The 19,847-nt window shown below is 45.3% G+C and overlaps 1 protein-coding gene across 8 annotated transcripts in view; it reads left to right on the top strand.

Moving 5' to 3' along the window:
- The window catches only part of rbl1 (retinoblastoma-like 1 (p107)), a 75,355-nt gene that overhangs the window by 39,943 nt on the left and 15,565 nt on the right, over window positions 1-19,847 (top strand). For 3 of the 8 annotated variants that reach the window (XR_003881170.1, XR_003881168.1, XR_003881169.1), the window contains exons 7-22: window positions 1,215-1,279; window positions 1,410-1,596; window positions 1,987-2,153; window positions 2,562-2,674; window positions 3,113-3,216; window positions 3,461-3,598; window positions 4,567-4,731; window positions 5,107-5,239; window positions 5,750-5,974; window positions 9,342-9,532; window positions 11,522-11,698; window positions 14,330-14,401; window positions 14,629-14,719; window positions 15,496-15,656; window positions 16,156-16,320; window positions 17,048-17,294. Coding sequence is in view for 5 of the 8 variants with exons in the window: in XM_029776455.1 (XP_029632315.1) it covers window positions 1,215-1,279; window positions 1,410-1,596; window positions 1,987-2,153; window positions 2,562-2,674; window positions 3,113-3,216; window positions 3,461-3,598; window positions 4,567-4,731; window positions 5,107-5,239; window positions 5,750-5,974; window positions 9,342-9,532; window positions 11,522-11,698; window positions 14,330-14,401; window positions 14,629-14,719; window positions 15,496-15,656; window positions 16,156-16,320; window positions 17,048-17,221 (2,328 nt within the window). In the remaining 3 variants the exon portion in view is untranslated. Of the gene's footprint in view, window positions 1-1,214; window positions 1,280-1,409; window positions 1,597-1,986; window positions 2,154-2,561; window positions 2,675-3,112; window positions 3,217-3,460; window positions 3,599-4,566; window positions 4,732-5,106; window positions 5,240-5,749; window positions 5,975-9,341; window positions 9,533-11,521; window positions 11,699-14,329; window positions 14,402-14,628; window positions 14,720-15,495; window positions 15,657-16,155; window positions 16,321-17,047; window positions 18,047-19,847 lie in introns of those variants that run through there. The other 5 variants (XM_029776455.1, XM_029776458.1, XM_029776457.1 and 2 more) reach the window with 3 other exon arrangements.

Raw genomic sequence — 19,847 nt, 5'->3', positions numbered from 1 at the left:
ATGCAGCACTAACCTTTGATCTTCAGCAGATGACAACCCTAGGACATTATGTTATACAATGCATGCATGTTTTGTTCAATCAAGTTCATATTTATATCAAAAACCAGCTTTTTTACATTAGCATGTGACGTTCAGAACTAGCATACCCCCCGCAAACCTCCGGTGAATTTACTAAATTACTCACGATAAACGTTCACAAAAAACATAATTATTTTAAGAATTATACATACAGAACTCCTCTATGCACTCTGTCCGATTTTAAAATAGTTTTTCGGTGAAAGCACATTTTACAATATTCTCAGTAGATAGCCCTGTGATGCCAGGCTAGCTATTTAGACACCCAGCAAGTTTAGCCTTCACCAAACTCCGATTTACTATTAGAAAAGTTTGATTACCTTTGGTATTCTTCGTCAGAATGCACTCCCAGGACTTCTACTTCAATAACAAATGTTGGTTTAGTCCAAAATAATCCATGTTCCAACAGTTATGTTCCAACAGCGGCGTTTTGTTCGTGCGTTCAAGACACTATCCCAATGGTAAATAAGGGTCACGCGCATTTCGTGACAAAATATTTCTAAATATTTCATTACCGTACTTCGAAGCATGTCAACCGACAAGGCAGACATGTCAACCGCTGTTTAAAATGTTTATGCTAATTTTCTCGTAAAAAAGCGATAATATTCCGACCGGGAGTCGTTGAATCCGTTCAGAGACGATAGAATAAAATCATGGTGTCGTATCGTGCACGAGCATGAATCCCTTTGTCCGCTGATAGACCACTTAGCAAAAGCGCTCGTGTGTTTCAGCCAGGGCTTTGAATTACGTCATTCCGCTTTTTCCCGGGCTCTGAGAGCCCATGGAAGCCGTTGGAAGTGTCACTTAACAGCAGAGATCCTTTGTAATGGATAGAGACGATAAAGAAGGGCAAGAAATGGTCAGACAGTGTACTTCCTGAACAGAATCTTCTCATGTTTTGGCCTGCCAAATGAGTTCTGTTATACTCACAGACACCATTCAAACAGTTTTAGAAACTTTGGAGTGTTTTCTATCCAAAGCTAATAATATATGCATATTTTAGTTTCTGGCCAGGAGTAATAATCAGATTAAATCGGGTACGTTTTTTATCCAGCCGTGAAAATACTGCCCCCTATCCATAACAGGTTTTAAGCCCCCAGGGCCCAGTGTGTTGACTCATACATTGTCTTCTCCTCCAGATACTTAAAGGGAATGAGGAGCTGCTCACAGATCTCCTGGATACACCAAACTTCCTGGATAACAAGTAAATTTGTTATTGAATCCTAATCTGTCATTTTTAGAGGTGCCTAGAATGTTATCAATCTCGGTCACGTTTGAAACTTCTTGTGTTTAACGTTGCTTGCTTATGGTCTGATAACGTGTGTGCCACCCAGTAAAGCGATAAACCGGGAGTATGAGGAGTATGTACTGACTGTGGGGGACTTTGACGAGAGGGTGTTCCTGGGGGCGGATGCCGACGAGGAGATCGGGACACCCAGGAAGGCTGCACCAGAACCCCGGGCCTGCCAGCTGTCAGCCCGCATGCAGGTGGAGAGCAACCTGCAACAGCACTTTGAGAAGGTAGATGGCTGAATCCAGTTCAATTCCTAAACATGTAGCTGAAAATCAACAGGGATGAGGCTCATTTATGGCACCATCTCCGCAAACTAACTGAACAGATGTTTTTTCCTGATTAATTATAAAATATAGATTTTTCAAATTCAAATTGCCGCATACTGCTAAAACAAAATGCCCTCTGTCTTGTCTGTGTTCGCCACATCTTTGCTAATGTCATCTCGCTAAATAATAATTTTGTGAATAAAATGTCAGAGTGATTCCACTCAGGCTGTTTACCATCCCATTTTCAGTCACTAATCAAAAACCTTTTAAGGAGCTTAAACCGAGATCATGTGACTCTTATGACTGTGAAAGGAAATAAAACCTTGTTCTGTCGTGTGTGTGTGTGTGCAGAAGCGCACCCTGGCCCCCTCCACTCCTCTGACAGGCAGGCGTTACCTGAAGGAGAAGGAGCTACTGGTGACCCCTGTGTCCTCGGCTACGCAAAGCGTCAGCCGACTCCAGAGCATGGTCTCGGGCCTGCGTAGCGCCCCCAGCGAGGCCCTGATGCAGATTTTCAAGTAAGCGCACATCCACTGCCTCAAATGTGGATGTAGTTTATAGGGACATTTTCATGGACCCAGATCTGAGATGAAGCCTCGTCCTGGATTAAAAATTTTGAATCTCTGGAGAATCTCCATTGAAAGTGTGTTTTAGTCCAGGACTGGGTTTATAACAAGGGTCGGCGAAACCCTCGCTACATGTTAAATAGTTTGTGTAAACTTGGCATGTTAATCTGGTTTTGGGTCAATTACAATTCAGGAAGTAAACAAAAATTCAAATGTTCCCATTGAAATGTAATTGCACCCAACTGTGATTTGGTTGATAAATCAAGTCCCAGGGAGAGAAGAAACAGAGGCCACTGCGACTTGAGTTGGAAGGTATGTGCTGTTTAACTGTTTTGGCCCTGTGACTTTTTCCACATGTAGGTCATGTTCGCGGGACCCCATCGTAGCTATTCTGGGCAGAGTGAAAACCCTGGGCGAGACGTTCAAGCAACATTACACAAAGGACTCAGAGGAACTGCCTGGATCACACATGGGTGAGATACCAGACACGCATGCAGATGGAATACATTGAGCATGCAGAAATAGGGGTTAAATATGCTTTGAGAAGGGGTACACCACAAATGTCAAAAAGTAAACATTAGTACAAAAAGTGGACTTAGTACGCAACTGCTCAAACACTCTTTTGCTATTTACCGTAAGTGTACGCAACTGCTCAAACACTCTTTTGCTATTTACCGTAAGTGTACGCAACTGCTCAAACACTCTTTTGCTATTTACCGTAAGTGTTCTGTCAAACATGCCTCAAAATTATGAGGTGTCCCGCTCTATTGTGCATGTTCCGCTTTCCATGCATATTACTTCTAAGTTTGATCAGGCAAAAAGCAGACACAAGACCACTATTGAATTAAGATAATGGGTCAATGAAAGCTTGTATGTTCTTTCTAATGCCATTTCTTGGCCCCTTCGTTCAGATTTTGCTGAGAACAGGATGAAGCTGGCTGAAATCCTCTATTACAAGATCCTTGAGAATGTCATGGCCCAAGAGACAAGGAGGCTACACGGCAAAGACATGGCTGTAAGTTGCACTGGGTCGTGTTCATTAGGGTACACAGTATCTGAAATGAAAACTGAAAAAGTGTTTATTGGACGAGTTCAGATAGTGCCTCGCTGTTTCAGACTGCTTTCTTCTGTTTCGTGCTATGGCACACATCTATATGGTAACTAACGCTTACAGATATGAAGAATAGCAAAGCTAAGGTGTGATGGTGCATTGCATCAGACTGTTGGACATTCAGTGTGCCAATGATTGAAAATTGTAGGTGCTGCTGGAGCAGGACATCTTCCACTGCTCTCTGATGGCCTGTTGTCTGGAGGTGGTGCTGTTTGCCTACAGCTCCCAGCGCACCTTCCCCTGGATCATCAGCATCTTCAAGCTACGACCGTTCTACTTCTTTAAGGTAAGTGGCCCGCCGACTAGCTGCACTCGCACGCAAACACTCAATCACAGTAGATTCGAATCAAATATCCCCCCCCCCCTTCCTACTCTGCTGCTACTCTGTTATTATCTATCCGTAGTCACTTTAACAAAAGTCCCTGCTCTTCTCCGTGAACATGCCTTAGGCATGCTGCAAGGAGGCATGAGAAATGCAGGTGTGACCAGGGCAATAAATTGCAATGTCTGTACTGTGAGACACCTAAGACATAGCTACAGGGAGACAAGATGGACAGCTGAGACAAGATCATCCTCGCAGTGGCAGACCACGTGTAACAACACCTGCACAGGATCGGTACATCCGAACATCACACCTGCGGGACAGGTACAGGATGGCAACAACAACTGCCCGAGTTAGACCAGGAACGCACAATCCCACCATCAGTGCTCAGACTATCCGCAATAGGCTGAGAGAGGCTGGGCTGAGGGCTTGTAGGCCTGTTGTAAGGCAGGTCCTCACCAGACATCACCGGCAAGAACGTCGCCTATGAGCACAAACCCACTGTCGCTGGACCAGACAGGACTGGCAGAAAGTGCTCTTCACTGACGAGTCGCGGTTTTGGTTCACCAGGGGTGATGGTCAGATTCGCGGTTATCGTCAAAGGAATGAGTGTTACACCGAGGCCTGTACTCTGGAGCGGGATCGATTTGGAGGTGGAGGGTCCGTCATGGTCTGGGGCGGTGTGTCACAGCATCATCGGACTGAGCTTGTTGTCATTGCAGGCAATCTCAATCTCAGTTCAATAGATTTTTCTATTGTGTTGTTGACTGTACGTTTGTTTGTGTAACTCAGTTGTTTTTGTCGCACTGCTTTGCTTTATCTTGGCCAGGTCACAGTTGTAAATGAGAACTTGTTCTCAACTGGCCTACCTGGTGCTATACACACACACACACTATCTGATGTCAACCTACACTGGAAATGTGTACATGCAGGTGATTGAGGTGTTCATCCGCTCGGAGGAGGGTCTGTCCCGGGACATGGTGAAGCACCTGAACTCCATCGAAGAGCAGGTGCTGGAGTGCCGGGCCTGGACAGCAGACTCTGTGCTGTGGGAGGCCCTGGAGCAGGCTCACAACAAGGTCCCCACCGTGGAGGAGGTGAGCACCCAGAAACACTACAACTACAATGCACAGCCCATGGGGATGTGCATTGTACATCAGAAAATGTTTTTTTACTGTTGTGTTATCGTGGTGAATAAGTTATAATATAAGATGCATTAATTTAGCTTTTGGAATGTGTTGAGCTAGATCCTGGCTCTGTCTTTAACTGACAAAGTATTTTTGTGGTTAACTGTGCATTTTGATTTGGCACTTAAACCCCTCAAATTACAATAATGCAAGGCATATAATAGTAAAAGTACATGATCCTAGGTAACAATGGAATTCCCATAAGGCGAGGTGTCAGTTAACCATTTACAAATATATCAATTCTTAACTATTCCTAACTGATCTTCCTCCCCCTATCGTATCCAGGTGAACTTCCCCAGTAGTTTTGACACGGGGAACAGCAGTGCTGGTCCCTCCCACCTCCCTCTGGTGGCCCTCTCCCCCATCATCCACCCCCGCATCCGCGAGTTTAGGACGGGCCTGAGCAGCACACGCAAAGGTAGGCCGCCACCTTGAGGTGTTAGAGCCTCTATCTCAATTAGTCTTTCCACGATTCCTCGCATTGTATCTCCTTGCCACCTCAACCGCATTGGAGGAGAAGTTACATGGACCTTATCAAATCTGCTTCAGAAAGAGGCAGGTAGAGAGGATGCGAGGAATTGAGAAAATATTAAACGAGAGAGCCAATATGTCAGCATTTCTTATTTTTCTCCTTTTGGTGTATGTCAGTATTTTATGTCAGTGTGTCCTCATTCAGCCACTAGAGGGAGTTTGTATAATAATCTTTGGGGTTCACATGGAGTGGTGACTTTAATGTCCCTTTTGATAACAGTAGACTGTACATCCATATTGTCCTCAAAATAACATGAAAGCTCTATTGAACTCTTTGCCAGTCTGTGTTACGATGAAATAAAGCCTCGTCATTTTCTACTCAGGCTTATGCTAAGTTCCCCAGGAAAATGAATGCTCTTTTAAGTCTAACAAACTGAACCGCTTGTCCTTTTCCCAGACATTCCTCCGTCGCCCTTATCCGTCCACGACCGTTACAGCTCCCCGGCGGCGGGCAGTGCCAAGCGGCGTCTGTTTGGGGACGACAGCAGCAGCCAGGCCCAGCAGTCCCCGTCCCTTGCCAAGAGGCTCATGTTCACGCCCGGCGGGACGCTGAAGATTGACACTCCCACCATACTCAATATGACCACAGCCAACGGCCAGCAGCTCAGCATCCCACTGCAAGGTACAGCTGCGATAACTTATCACACGCTGTGGTATTTATACACATTTTTGGTCAGTTAAATTAATGATATATATGGATAAATCCATTTGAATTCAATCACTTTTTGATAGCACCCCTTTTGATTTGAATGAAACCTTCCATACATATTTGCCCATTGTAGAAGTGCTCAGGAAGTGACTTTGGACCTGAATGCAAAACATTTAACAGATAAAGGTGCTCAGAGTTTACCCATTTTGCATACCATGCCATATCCATGTCGTAATCACTGGAAAAGATAAACATAATTTAAAAGCTTACAAACAGGGTTGTCAAACTATTTTATAACTTCTGGGGGGAATTTTTTTTTTTTTAAATATACCATTATCCTCAATTATTGTTGTAGTTTAGACCATATTTTACATCTAAGGTAGGGATTGGCAGCTAGTGTTGCTTTTTGTATTCCCCTGGATCAAACATTGTCAAGAGGGTGACCTTTAAAATGTTTTGCTCACAATGTCACTTAGGGACCCCAAAAGGCTAGGGCCAGCTCAGACTGTTGGTATGGATGTAGGAACAGTCTATGACTACAGCCACCCTAGTCATAGACTGTTCTCTCTGCTACTGCACAGCAAGCGGTACCAGAGCGTCAAGTCTAGGTCTAAGAGGCTTTTAAACAGCTTCTACCCCCAAGCCATAAGACTCCTGAACATGTAATCAAAAGGCTACCCATTTGCATTGACGATTTGCATTGCCCCGCTGCTGCTATTCTGTTTATTATCTTTGCATGGTCACTTTAATAACTCTACCTACATGTACATATTACCTCAACCGGTGCCCCCGCACATTGACTCTGTACTGGTACCCCCTGTATATAGCCTCACTATTGTTATTTTACTGCTGCTCTTTAATTATTTGTTTTTTATGAAATTCTTTCCTAACTGCATTGTTAGTTAAGGGCTTATAAGTAAGCATTTCTCTGTTGTATTCTGTGCATGTGACATAAAACGTTTTATTTGAGGTATACAGACCCGTGAGCCGCTGCGGCCCCTCATGATGAGTTCAGATTTTTGTGTGGCGCACATCTCTGATCTAAGGTTTTTGTGTTGTGCCAGCCATCGGTTGAGACACAACATGCTCTTGAATACAGGCTGGTTGTCATGTTTTGGCTTATAAATGTACTTTCAAATGGTACCACAAAGAGGAAACCTATTGAAATGTAGATAATAGAATAGACATGACAATTTTAAGTTGGCAGTGGGTGGACCGGCAGTCATCTTTGTGGTTGTAATTAGAAGTAAAAATAAATTCAATTTTACATTTCAATGGTGTACCAGCTATATTGCAGTGGTCTGAAGGGATAGGTTCATTTAAATGAGTTATTTCTATGATAGAAATGACACCCCACCCTGTATTCAAGATAATTTTGTGTCTCAACAGATGGTAGGCAAAACACAACCTCAGCTGATGTGAAATGGGGTCTATGCTACATTGTTCTCCATATTTTTAAATAGGGAGCCAATTCGATTTTAGCACTTATTTCCATGACTGATCAAAACACATTTTTCTCGTGGCTCTCTTGTCCCTCAGCAGCAGACATGGTGAGCTGTATGTTTGGAACATTGAATCGCAATACATATAGAATCGTGAAAATCGTATCGGCACCTAAGTATCGTGATTTAATATCAGTCCCAGGCAATTCCCAGCCCTAATGCAAATATGGAAAACAAGTAGCTGTTTCCGCATTTTTAGATAATTGACGTAAAGTTGAAAATGACTCTTTATTCAAACTATTTTTTTCTTCTTCACCAGAATGTTTTGGACTTCGGGTCTAAAAAGTAACTTTCTGACCACTTCTTCTATGTGCAAACATGTATGGAAAGATTTGTTTAAACCGAAAGGGATGCTGTCAAAAAGTGATGGAATTAACATTGATTTTCCCAGCAGTGGAAAAAGTACCTAATTGTCATACTTGAATAAAAGTAAACCTACCTTAATAGAAAATTACTCAAGTGAGTCACCCAGTAAAATACTACTTGAGTAAAAGTCTTAAAGTATTTGGTTTTAAGTATACTTAAGTATCAAAAGGAAAAGTACAAATCATTTAAAATTCCTTATTAAGTAAACCAGATGGTGTTATTTACTGAAAGCCAGGGACATAATCCAATGCTCAGACATAATTTATAAATGAAGCATGTGTGTTTAGTGAGTCCACCAGATCAGAAGCAGTAGGGATGACTAGGGATGTTCTCTTGATAAGCGTGTGAATTTGACAGTTTTCCTGTCCTGCTAAGCATTCAAAGTGTAACGAGTACTTTTGGCTGTCAGTGAAAATGTATGGAGTAAAAAGTACATTTATTTTCTTTAGTAATGTAGTGAAGCAAAAGTAAATTGCCAAAAATATAAATAGTGAAAGACAGATACCCCAAAGCTACTTAATTAAGGAGCACTTTAAAGTATTTTTACTTAAGTACTTTACACCACTGGATTTACCCATACCCATCTTGTGGCTGATGTTTCTTTTTTTAATTAAGGAGAAGGCCTTTAAAAAATTACAACAAACTCGAAAGGATACCACTACGGTTCTAGAGGATAGTGGTGTCCTCAGATTTATTTTGTCCGTATCTTGTATAACAATCTCTGATAAATGGTCTGCAGACTTCAGCTAACAAATGAATTAATATAGAATGTATTAAGTTATTCTAGAAGATTGAATAGCGACTTTAAATCATTATCAATTTGGTACCATCACACACACAACTAGTTACCTGAAATTTCAGTAATCTATGGTTACTTTGGACATTTATAGTGTAACTATTTAGTATTAATATATAGTATTAATTTTTATATCTGTGTCCATGAATTTCTAGTGAATAGACCATATAGTTCAAGAGAAAATTGCCTAATTAGTGGAGAAAAAAGCATCTACTCAACAATGGTATTATTTTCAAATAACTCGGAACTATTGACTTTTTTCACAACTGCTACCAATTTGTCACCAAAACATTTACAACAGAAATATTGACACGGTAAAATAAGTGTGTAAAAAATAAAATCTATTTAATCCTGACACCCTCATATTAAACACCAATGGTGTTCACTGAGTTGATGGTTTATATTTAGGCCACACAGAGGGCCAGAGAGAATTTACAGACCCCTGTGAAAAGTACACAAAAAGGCCACTAGATGTCATTTTATACAATTATTCAAATTTGAAAGCGAGCAAAATTCTGGTAGTTTACTGCTGAAATCAGTTTCTAGTAATATACCCTCCCTTTTCAACTCTACATGTAACACACTTTTGTAATTTTATTGATATGAAATTGTGCAACGCCTCCACAAGCCAATCGTCCCCCCTGTTCTGAGTACAATGTGCCAATGTGATCCCCAGGTATAAAGAATGATCTGGGAGGCATCACACTGATCCAGGTGCAGACCAGAGGGGAGCCCGGCAGTCCCATTACAGCCCAGGTCCTCTTGACAGCCTCCCCCAGCCGGCCCATTCCGGCACCCCAGGCCCAGCCAGACCCCCAACAGAGCCGGCCCCGACGCACCGGCTCCTTGGCCCTCTTCTTCAGGAAGGTGAAACAGAGGGCACAAAGCACCCTATTCCCTATATCAGTGGTTCGCAAACCTGTCCTACCCCCAGCTGTTCCACGTATCTATCTCAGAGAACAGCACACAGTCACTATCTACAGGGGGCCTTTATTTTTACATGCAACAAAAATTATGAATAATGGTGTACGTAGTACTAGCTGCTACAAATAACTCAAATGTTTCACTCTTGGAGCTGTTTCCTTGGTGCGTTGAAAATCTTCAGCCAGCTGAGACACATGCCCCCTCTCGCTCTCTCTCGCCCCCCCTCGCTCTCTCTCGCCCCCCCCTCTCGCTCTCTCTCGCCCCCCCTCGCGCTCTCTCTCGCCCCCCCTCGCGCTCTCTCTCGCCCCCCTCGCGCTCTCTCTCGCCCCCCCTCGCGCTCTCTCTCGCCCCCCCCTCGCGCTCTCTCTCGCCCCCCCTCGCTCTCTCTCTCGCCCCCCCCTCGCTCTCTCTCTCGCCCCCCCTCGCTCTCTCTCTCGCCCCCCCTCGCTCTCTCTCTCGCCCCCCCTCGCTCTCTCTCTCGCCCCCCCTCGCTCGCTCTCTCGCCCCCCCCTCGCTCGCTCTCTCGCCCCCCCTCGCTCGCTCTCTCGCCCCCCCTCGCTCGCTCTCTCGCCCCCCCTCGCTCGCTCTCTCGCCCCCCCTCGCTCGCTCTCTCGCCCCCCCTCGCTCGCTCTCTCGGCCCCCCCTCGCTCGCTCTCTCGCCCCCCCTCGCTCGCTCTCTCGCCCCCCCTCGCTCGCTCTCTCGGCCCCCCCCTCGCTCTCGCCCCCCCTCGCTCTCGCTCTCGCCCCCCCCCGCTCTCGCCCCCCCCTCGCTCTCTCTCTCGCCCCCCCTCGCTCGCTCTCTCGCCCCCCCCCCCTCGCTCTCGCCCCCCCCCCTCGCTCTCTCGCCCTCTTGCCCCCCCTCGCTCGCTCGCGCCACCCCTCGCTCTCTCGCTCGCTCTCGCGCCCCCCCTCGCTCGCTCTCGCGCCCCCCCTCGCTCGCTCTCTCGCCCCCCCTCGCTCGCTCCTCTCGCCCCCCCCCCTCGCTCGCCGCTCTCTCGCCCCCCCTCGCGCGCGCTCTCTCGCCCCCCCTCGCGCGCGCTCTCTCGCCCCCCCTCGCGCGCGCTCTCTCGCCCCCCCCTCGCGCGCGCTCTCTCGCCCCCCCTCGCGCGCGCTCTCTCGCCCCCCCTCGCGCGCGCTCTCTCGCCCCCCCTCGCGCGCGCTCTCTCGCCCCCCCTCGCGCGCGCTCTCTCGCCCCCCCTCGCGCGCGCTCTCTCGCCCCCCCTCGCGCGCGCTCTCTCGCCCCCCCTCGCGCGCGCTCTCTCGCCCCCCCTCGCGCGCGCTCTCTCGCCCCCCCTCGCGCGCGCTCTCTCGCCCCCCCTCGCGCGCGCTCTCTCGCCCCCCCCTCGCGCGCGCTCTCTCGCCCCCCCTCGCGCGCGCTCTCTCGCCCCCCCTCGCGCGCGCTCTCTCGCCCCCCCCTCGCGCGCGCTCTCTCGCCCCCCCTCGCGCGCGCTCTCTCGCCCCCCCCTCGCGCGCGCGCTCTCTCGCCCCCCCCTCGCGCGCGCTCTCTCGCCCCCCCTCGCGGCGCGCTCTCTCGCCCCCCCTCGCGCGCGCTCTCTCTCGCCCCCCCTCGCGCGCGCTCTCTCTCGCCCCCCCTCGCGCGCGCTCTCTCTCGCCCCCCCTCGCGCGCTCTCTCTCGCCCCCCCTCGCGCGCTCTCTCTCGCCCCCCCTCGCGCGCTCTCTCTCGCCCCCCCCTCGCGCGCTCTCTCTCGCCCCCCCCTCGCGCGCTCTCTCTCGCCCCCCCCTCGCGCGCTCTCTCTCGCCCCCCCCTCGCGCGCTCTCTCGCCCCCCCCCTCGCGCGCTCTCTCTCGCCCCCCCCTCGCGCGCTCTCTCTCGCCCCCCCTCGCGCGCTCGCTCTCGCCCCCCCCTCGCGCGCTCGCTCTCGCCCCCCCTCTCGCTCTCGCTCTCTCGCCCCCCCCGTCTTGCTCTCTGTAGGTGTACCACCTGGCCAGTGTGCGGCTGAGAGACCTGTGTGTGAGGCTGGACATCTCTGCAGAGCTGCGGGGCAAGATCTGGACTTGCTTTGAGCACTCCATCGTCCAGTGTCCAGAGCTGATGAAAGACAGACACCTGGACCAGCTCCTCCTTTGTGCCATCTACATAATCTCTAAGGTACTAAAGCACTGAGAAGAAAGATTTGTTTATTTTTTGTTGTTTTACCTTCAGTTGAATGCATTGATTAAGCCTCTTGAGAGCTTAATCAATGCATTCATTGAGAGAACTGAGAGAGAACTGCTAAATGGCTTTCTATGCGCCTGTGTTTCCAGATTCACTGAATGAGTTGAGCGATGTTCTGTTGGTCTTGAACAGAGGGATTGACAATGACTTGATTATTTCTGTGTCATACAGGGTACCAAGTACTTAGTATGGTACTTTCTTGTTTTATTTCTTATGTGGACCATAATAAAATGATTTATTAATTTATCTTTTTCAATTCATAGGAAAATTGTTATACTTACATTCCCTATTAAAACAGAGAATACCCTTTTATATTCAAATTTGACAATTCCCTTGTTTCTTAATATAGAATATCTAATACTTTTCTGCACCATCAAGAAATCTGACTGAAAATATTTGTAATGAGTTCTTTGGATTCATTATTTTATTGAAGAACTGCAGGTGTTTGTGGATTTAAGACACTTCTGAATACAGTGGATTTCGGTGGTTCTGTATACAATACTACTGCCTCCTAGTAGTACTGCCTCTTTTTGGAACCCTCGCTGATCCAAGGTAGAGGTCATCTTTTGGGCAACAGTTGGTCTGAGGTTGGTCTAGCAGTCACCACCAATGCCGACAGCACATATGTCTGTTCTCGAATCTCAGCCCCACTGCTCTGCCGATCTGTCCGTTGAATCAAACATACAAAAGAGTGATAATTTCCAGACCGGCCCAGGTCCCTTGGTGCATCACACCATGGATCGCTTGATGTAGCCGGCGGCTAGGTCAGTGCCCTTGAGCCGGGACTTGGTGGAGTCGTAGACTCCCGGTCTGGAGCTTTTGGAGGATGGCTTGGCACAGATCTTGATGTGTTTCTCTAGGCTGTAATAACTATACCTCAGGAGGAATCTGCTAGATTGTCTTGTTAAAACTGGTGTTCTATGTTCCCTAGTCACCAGAATGTTTAAACGGAATGTTTGGAATGTATTGTTTAGTTGTGTGACATGGCTGGCTCAGAAATGGCATTTGAATGGCATTCTAATTCTATGGATGCACATGCTTATGTAGCTGTTATAATGGACAAACTGCCCAAAATGGGGAATAATGAGACCTACCGGTGTTGAACTGCTTGCCCCAATCTCATATTTAAACATAGATGTAGTACAGGAGTCAATGGAATGGTGCACATTTAACAAATCTGATCTAACAGAGTGGCTATTCGTCAAGTCCGTCAGGATTTATGTATTGTAACAGGCCTTCCGTGTGGTTACTTAAGTCCGATTTTGATATATTTGGCTGTTTTCACTTCATAACAAATGGAAGTTGTCCCTTTTCAGTTTTAGAAGTGACTGCTAAATGCTAACTCCCATTCTTATAAGCTGGTTAGCATAGCTCGCATACTGAATTTGGTGGTAGTCAGTTGTTGTTTTTAACTGTGATGCAGTTGATTGGTAACGATGACATGAACATATGTTGGGGTTGACATCCATACAAAAAGCATTATACTACGATTTAAAAATATATATTTTCTTTGCCTCAACAGTTTGAAATACGCAAACAATAGCGTAAATGTAGGTAGATTTTGCCAGGGGGCAATGAGGAGACTCTGGATCTTTCCCCATGGCCCTTTCCCCCACGTGTTTCCATGGCAATTCCATTGTTTTGGTGAAGTTCGATTGACCTCTACCGCATCTATGGCACATTTCCTTGAGAAGAAACTGTAATCTGACAATTGACTCAATAATACAATGTGTGTCCATCCTACTGCGATAAATGCCATACTCCGGATGGCCCATATCATAAAGAAGCCTCCTAATGATCACCTTATCTTACTGACTCAATGTGACATTCAACAGAATTGACCCATTTTCACTGTAGAATATTATTCTGACTGCATATTCAGCATTATAAGTCCTCCCAATATTCGAGGGCTATTTTGTCCCCCCCAATATTATTAAATCCATTGAATGCGCTGCTTGGTTCATAGAACTGCAGTTACGTGAGTAACCTCTATCCATTATTGACAGTTGTGACAGAGCGTGTAATAAAAAAAAATAAAACATTTGGCTCTAACTTTTGAACAGTTGGAGCTATCAGCTATTATGATCCCATTGCTGAAAGCTAAGACTCAGGAACACGTGTCTGTTTCCCTCTACGACACCCACAAAACGCGTAGGACACATCTCATTTGAAAGCACTTTTCTACACACTTACTACCAGATGATCCCAGTATCTTTCCGATGAATTTCCCTTCTTGGCCTGTTTCTTTTTTTTTTTTTTTACACTTGTTTCTGATAGCCCTAGGTGTCCTTCAATAGATAATCAAATAGTAATGACATGGACCATCAAGCTATCTTAAAACAATTATGTGTTAGGGTAGTAGATATAGAGAGAACACACAGATTTTTGTTTTGTTTTGGGGTTTTAAGAAAGCTGTACCCAGAGGAAGAAGGCCATGTCTTGCCGGTCCCTGGCACAAACGCGTTTTAACGCTGTCATAAAGCATACAGACATTCAACATTTATTTTCTCATCTGAGTGATTGTTGCTTGGATTCCTATTAATAGTACACATATGAATGTTGTAGATTACGAAAGATGGCCACACATTCCAGGACATCATGAAATGTTACCGCAGTCAACCACAAGCCAGCAGTCATGTAAGTAACCCACATGCCAGATTTTTCTGAATTCTTCAGTACTTTATTTCAAGATCTTCTCAAACACTTCTGCAGAGGGAGGTGCATTTTTCTGGTGTATAGTCAGAAAACAGATTGAAATATAGACCACTAATATTATATTACATATAGAATTTGTGTCTGTCGTGAAGTAAACATTTTTTTGAGTGATGTGTTCTTTATGGCTCTTGTTTATACTCACTCCACAGGTCTACCGTAGTGTCCTCATCCGGCCCAGCAGCACCAGAGAACAGCCGTCAGACGAGAACATGGAAGTGGAACCCACCTCTGGTGGAAAATGTAAGACAGCACGCCCCCAAATAGCCTTTCTATTCGCAGCTGTCCGCTACTGGAGTATAGCCAGGTGGTTCGGATAGTTATTTTCGGACCACTAAAAGATACCTCGGCCCTGAGAAAGACTACCTCGGCCCTGAGAAATGAATTCCACTGAATGTAACCTGAATGAATGTCCAGCTGTTTAAAAATGTTGGTTTCATATGGGTTGTTTCTAGCACAGAAATTATGGAAAAAAAGTAATTATTTTTTTATTATATATAAAAAAATATATATTGATACTGTAAGAATATTTTGTAGATAAATACGCAACGCAGAGGACAAGAGGTCAATTGAGTACTAATGATTAATGGAAATAGTGTTTTTTTTCTGTAATATCAATGGGTCAGAGACATGGGAGGAATTTCAGTCTGGGACTCATAGCTACATGACAAGTTCTCATTGGTCCAAATTGTTTATACATTGAACTTGAAATAGGATACTTCAAATTTGACCATTGGCCCAGTTTTATTGCAAGGAATTCTAATTAGCCAACCACAGGCTAGGGCTGGGTTATAAAACTACATCCTTTCCCTTTGTTCTGTGGAGAGAATCATCGAGGACAGGAAAGAAATGACCACCAACTTTCAAGCATGGTTTGTCCTCTTTGAATAAACCTGTTTTTTTCCCCCCTGTTTTGCTTTGGGGTCTGTGTTATTGAAGAATAACATCAACTGCTAACAATACGGTAGGCAGACTCTTTGGTGATATGAGTATCCATTACTGAACAATGCACCCACCAGCCTTAATTTCAGCTGCTGAGAAAGCCGACCAGAGCAGCAGAGCGGAGGCTCTTGTCCAAGGCGAGGAGCGAGGCGACCTCATCCAGTTCTACAACTCTGTCTATGTGCTGAAGATTAAGGGCTTTGCCATCCGATACGCCGCCCCCAGCATGGACAACAGGGTATGGTGGGAGGTCTGATACCAACAGGCTCGGAGACCATTTCTATCTACAAGCAATCTGAACTGGTCTGATCACCTGCACTGACTCTCTGCACCTTGGCACACATGCACTCACACACACATACATATACATTCATGCTACACACATATCACAACTGCTGATACCAGACTCTTCTGTACTATTGCTAATACTGCACAATTTAAACAATTGCCCCCTAATCCCCCCTTCCATGATACCCTGTGTAAATATTTTACTATAAATTGTGCTTTTTTATATTCTACTGTGCCATTTACTTTCTGTTCGTGTTATATTTTATTATTTCTTATTGTTGCGTTGTCGAAGGAACCTGCAAGTTGGCATTTCGTTGGACAGTATATACCATATGACTAATTAAACTTTAACCATGGGCATACTTCTGTCCTGACACCAGTTCACTGTCAGTATCTAGTCAGAAGTTTGAGGTTTGTAAGCTAGTTGTTTGTTCCCTCTTGTCTTCCAGATGGAGGCCCCTCCTCTGTCCCCGTTCCCCTCGATGAGAGCCCAGCCCCTGTCCCCCCGCCGCATCTCCCAGAGACACTCGATCTACGTGTCCCCACACAAGAACGGCTCCTGTCTCACCCCCAACTCTGCCTACACCTACAAGATCAACGGCAGCCCCTCCAAAGTATGTCCCCACACTTATGCATGTGTGTGTTTTGTATTTTGAAGAGGCAGTACAGAAGTTTAGATGCAATTTTTTTTACATCAAATTGTGTAGTCTGTATGGTTCATTTACACATGCTTTAACATAAATCAATGTATTAACTCATGAATCAACATTGTCCATAGTTTAAGGCAAACAATATGCTTTGCACATAAGTGTGGGGAGGTATGGTCCTTCCTTTCCAATGAGGTAATTTATGGACAATATTTCAGTCCATTTACCTTGATATTTCTCAAACCTCTCCTCAGGGAGCTCCAGGCATTTCATAATTTTGCTGAACTAGCACACCTGATTGAAGTAGTCAAGGGCTTAATGATTGGAATAATTCAAATATATTTAATGGCCAGGTGTACGCTAGGAGGCAGATTTTTTTTACATTTATTTAACTAGGCAAGTCAGTTAAGAACAAATTATTATTTACATTGACTGCCAAACCCAGATGAGGCTGGACCAATTTTTTGCTGCCCAATGGGACTCCCAATCATGGCCGGATGTGATACAGCCTGGATTCGAACCAGGGACTGTAGTGACACCTCTTGCACGAAGATGCAGTGCCTTAGACTGCTGCGCCACTCAGGATTTAGGGGACCCCTTTTGGCTCAGGGGCACTCCCAGGGGCAAAGGTTCCTTTACTTCCTGTCTGTATGTTAATGTTAGCTCACCTGTGCTTTACCCCCTCCTTCCGCAGGAACTGACTGACATCAACCGGATGATCCGCCAGGGCGGGGTGAGCAGGAAAAGGGCCTTTTCCATGGAGGGCGACTACTTGGGCGAGTCCCCCACCAAACGGGTGTGTCCCGAGAGCGAGGATGTGCTGCTCAAACGGCTGCAGGACGTGGTCAGCGAGAGAGCCCACCACTGAGAACCCCACCCTGAAACTCAATCTCCTTTTAAGAACCCCACATTCCAGTGCCAACAACTCATTAATGTCCTCTGTAAGTGCTTACCCTACTTACAGCATGAGTCTATCTTTTTCTGGTCAACATTTCTTTGTCTTCAGATGTGATTTCAAAGTGAAGGACAAAGGTTGGTGATGAACCAAAACCTGCGTTGCTTTTAAATTGTTCATGGCCTTCAAGACTGTGACAAAAATAGGCTTTTGCCTATCATAAATTATCCTTTGGCCCTCTATTGCATTGTATTAGTATGCAGGTGGTATCATAGCAGAAAGGGCTAGTTTCTATATGAAATATGGCAGTTGACTTTTTTTCCCTTCATGCTGCTAATTAAGGCAGCATTTGTGTAGTATCTACACTTTTTATTTGGTCTTATTTTAAGGGAAATTTCAGAGTTATGATCAGTGGTGCTATTTTTGATAAAATATAAATTGTTTTTAATCTTAACTCAACCGCAACATCTTACAGTAAATCTAAACATCAACTCCATACCAACATGTCTGGTATTGCACAATTACTTGCTTGATCCTTGATGTAGTAGGTGCTCAAATTTGATGGGTTTCTTATCAGGAGTTGAAAATCCAAATGTTACAACAGCCGCATTTAGTACATGAGCCTCATTATGTCATACAGTGTATTTGGAAAGTATTCAGACCCCTTGACTTTTTACATGTTTTGTGACGTTAAAGGCTTATTCTTAAATGTATATTTTCCTCATCAATCTTCACACCCTACCCCATAATGACAAAGCAAAAACAGGTTCTTAGAAACGTTTGCAAATGTATTCAAAATAAAAAACTATCACATTTAAATAAGTATTCAGACCCTTTTACTCAGTACTTTGTTGAAGCACCTTTTGCAGCGGTTACAACCTCGACTCTTCTTGGGTATGACGCTACAAGCTTGGCACACCTGTATTTGGGTAGTTTCTCCCATTCTCTGCAGATCCTCTCAAGCTCTGTCAGGTTGGATGGGGAGCGTCGCTGCACAGCTATTTTCAGGTCTCTCCAGAGATGTTTGATCGGTTTCTAGTCTGGGCTCTGGCTGGGTCACTCAAGGACACCCAGAGACTTGTCCTGAGGCCAATCCTGCATTGTCTTGGCTGTGTGCTTAGGGTTGTTATCCTGTTGGAAGGTGAACCTTTGCCCCAGTCTGATGTCCTGAGGGCTCTGGAGCAGGTTTTCATCAAGGATGTCTGTACTTTGCTCCATTCATCTTTCCCTCGATCCTGACTTCTCCCAATCCATGCCGCTGAAGAACATCCCCACAGCATGATGCTGCCACCAACATGCTTCAACCTAGGGATGGTGCCAGGTTTCCTCCAGACGTGACGCTTGGCATACAGGCCAAGAGTTCAATCTTGGTTTCATCAGACCAGAGCATCTTGTTTCTCATGGTCTAAGAGTCCTTTAGGTGCCTTTTTGGCTAACTTCAAGCAGGCTGTCGTCGTGCCTTTTACTGAAGAGTGACTTCCGTCTGGCCACTCTACCATAAAGACCTGATTGGTGGAGTGCTGCAGAGATGGTTGTCGTTCTATCTCCACAGGGAAACTCTGGAGCCCTGTCAGAGTAACTATACCTTCATATAGACAGGTGTGTGCCTTTCCAAATCATGTCCAAATCAATTTACCACAGGTGGACTTCAGTCAAGTTGTAGAAACATCAAGGATGATCAATGGAAACAGGATGCACCTGAGCCCAATAGCAAAGGGACTGAATACTTGTGTAAATAAGGTATGTTTTTTTTATATATATATATATATATAATATGCATGCGTAACCGATGTGAAATGGCTAGTTAGTTAGCAGTGGTGCGCGCTAATAGTGTTTCAATCAGTGACGTCACTCGCTCTGAGACTTGAAGTAGGGTTTCCCCTTGCAACGCGGCTTTTGTGGCGTGATGGGTAAAGATGCTTCGTGGGTGTCAGTTGTTGATGTGTGCAAGGGTCCCCGGTTCGAACCCAGGTTGGGGCGAAGAGGCCTACAAACCTGACTCAGTTACACCAGCTCTGTCAGGAGGAATGGGCCAAAATTCACCCAATTTATTGTGGAAGGCTACCCAAAACGTTTGACCCAAGTTAAACAATTTAAAGGCAATGCTACCAAATACTAATTGAGTGTATGTAAACTTCTGACCCACTGGGAATGCGATGAAAGAAATAAAAGCGGAAATAAATAATTCGCTCTACTATTATTCTGACATTTCACCTTCTTAAAATAAAGTGGTGATCCTAACTGACCTAAGACAGGGAATTTTAACTAGGATTACATGTCAGGAATTGTGAAAAACTGAGTTTAAATGTATTTGGCTGAGGTGTATGTAAACTTCCGACTTCAACTATACATTACATTCTAAAACAGATCAGTTCTACAAACTGTGGGAACCTTATTTAAGTTACCTAGAACCTGATTTATCAGCTATTCTGCTGCAAGGATTTACTTAGAATGGTAGTTGTTTACCTTTCTCAGGATTACACTGTACGTTCCATGTGTGGATCCAATTCCTTTTTTTTTTAAACTGAGCTTTTGTGTCTAATTTCTGTATTTTTTGTTTTATCTTTGTTGCTGTGAAAATTGTGAAATTTCAATAAAA

The sequence above is a fragment of the Salmo trutta genome, chromosome 14, assembly GCF_901001165.1.
Source record: "Salmo trutta chromosome 14, fSalTru1.1, whole genome shotgun sequence".
Classification (NCBI taxonomy): domain Eukaryota; kingdom Metazoa; phylum Chordata; class Actinopteri; order Salmoniformes; family Salmonidae; genus Salmo; species Salmo trutta.
The sequence above is the reverse complement of the archived record's forward strand: the minus strand, read 5'-3'. Positions and strand labels throughout refer to the sequence as shown.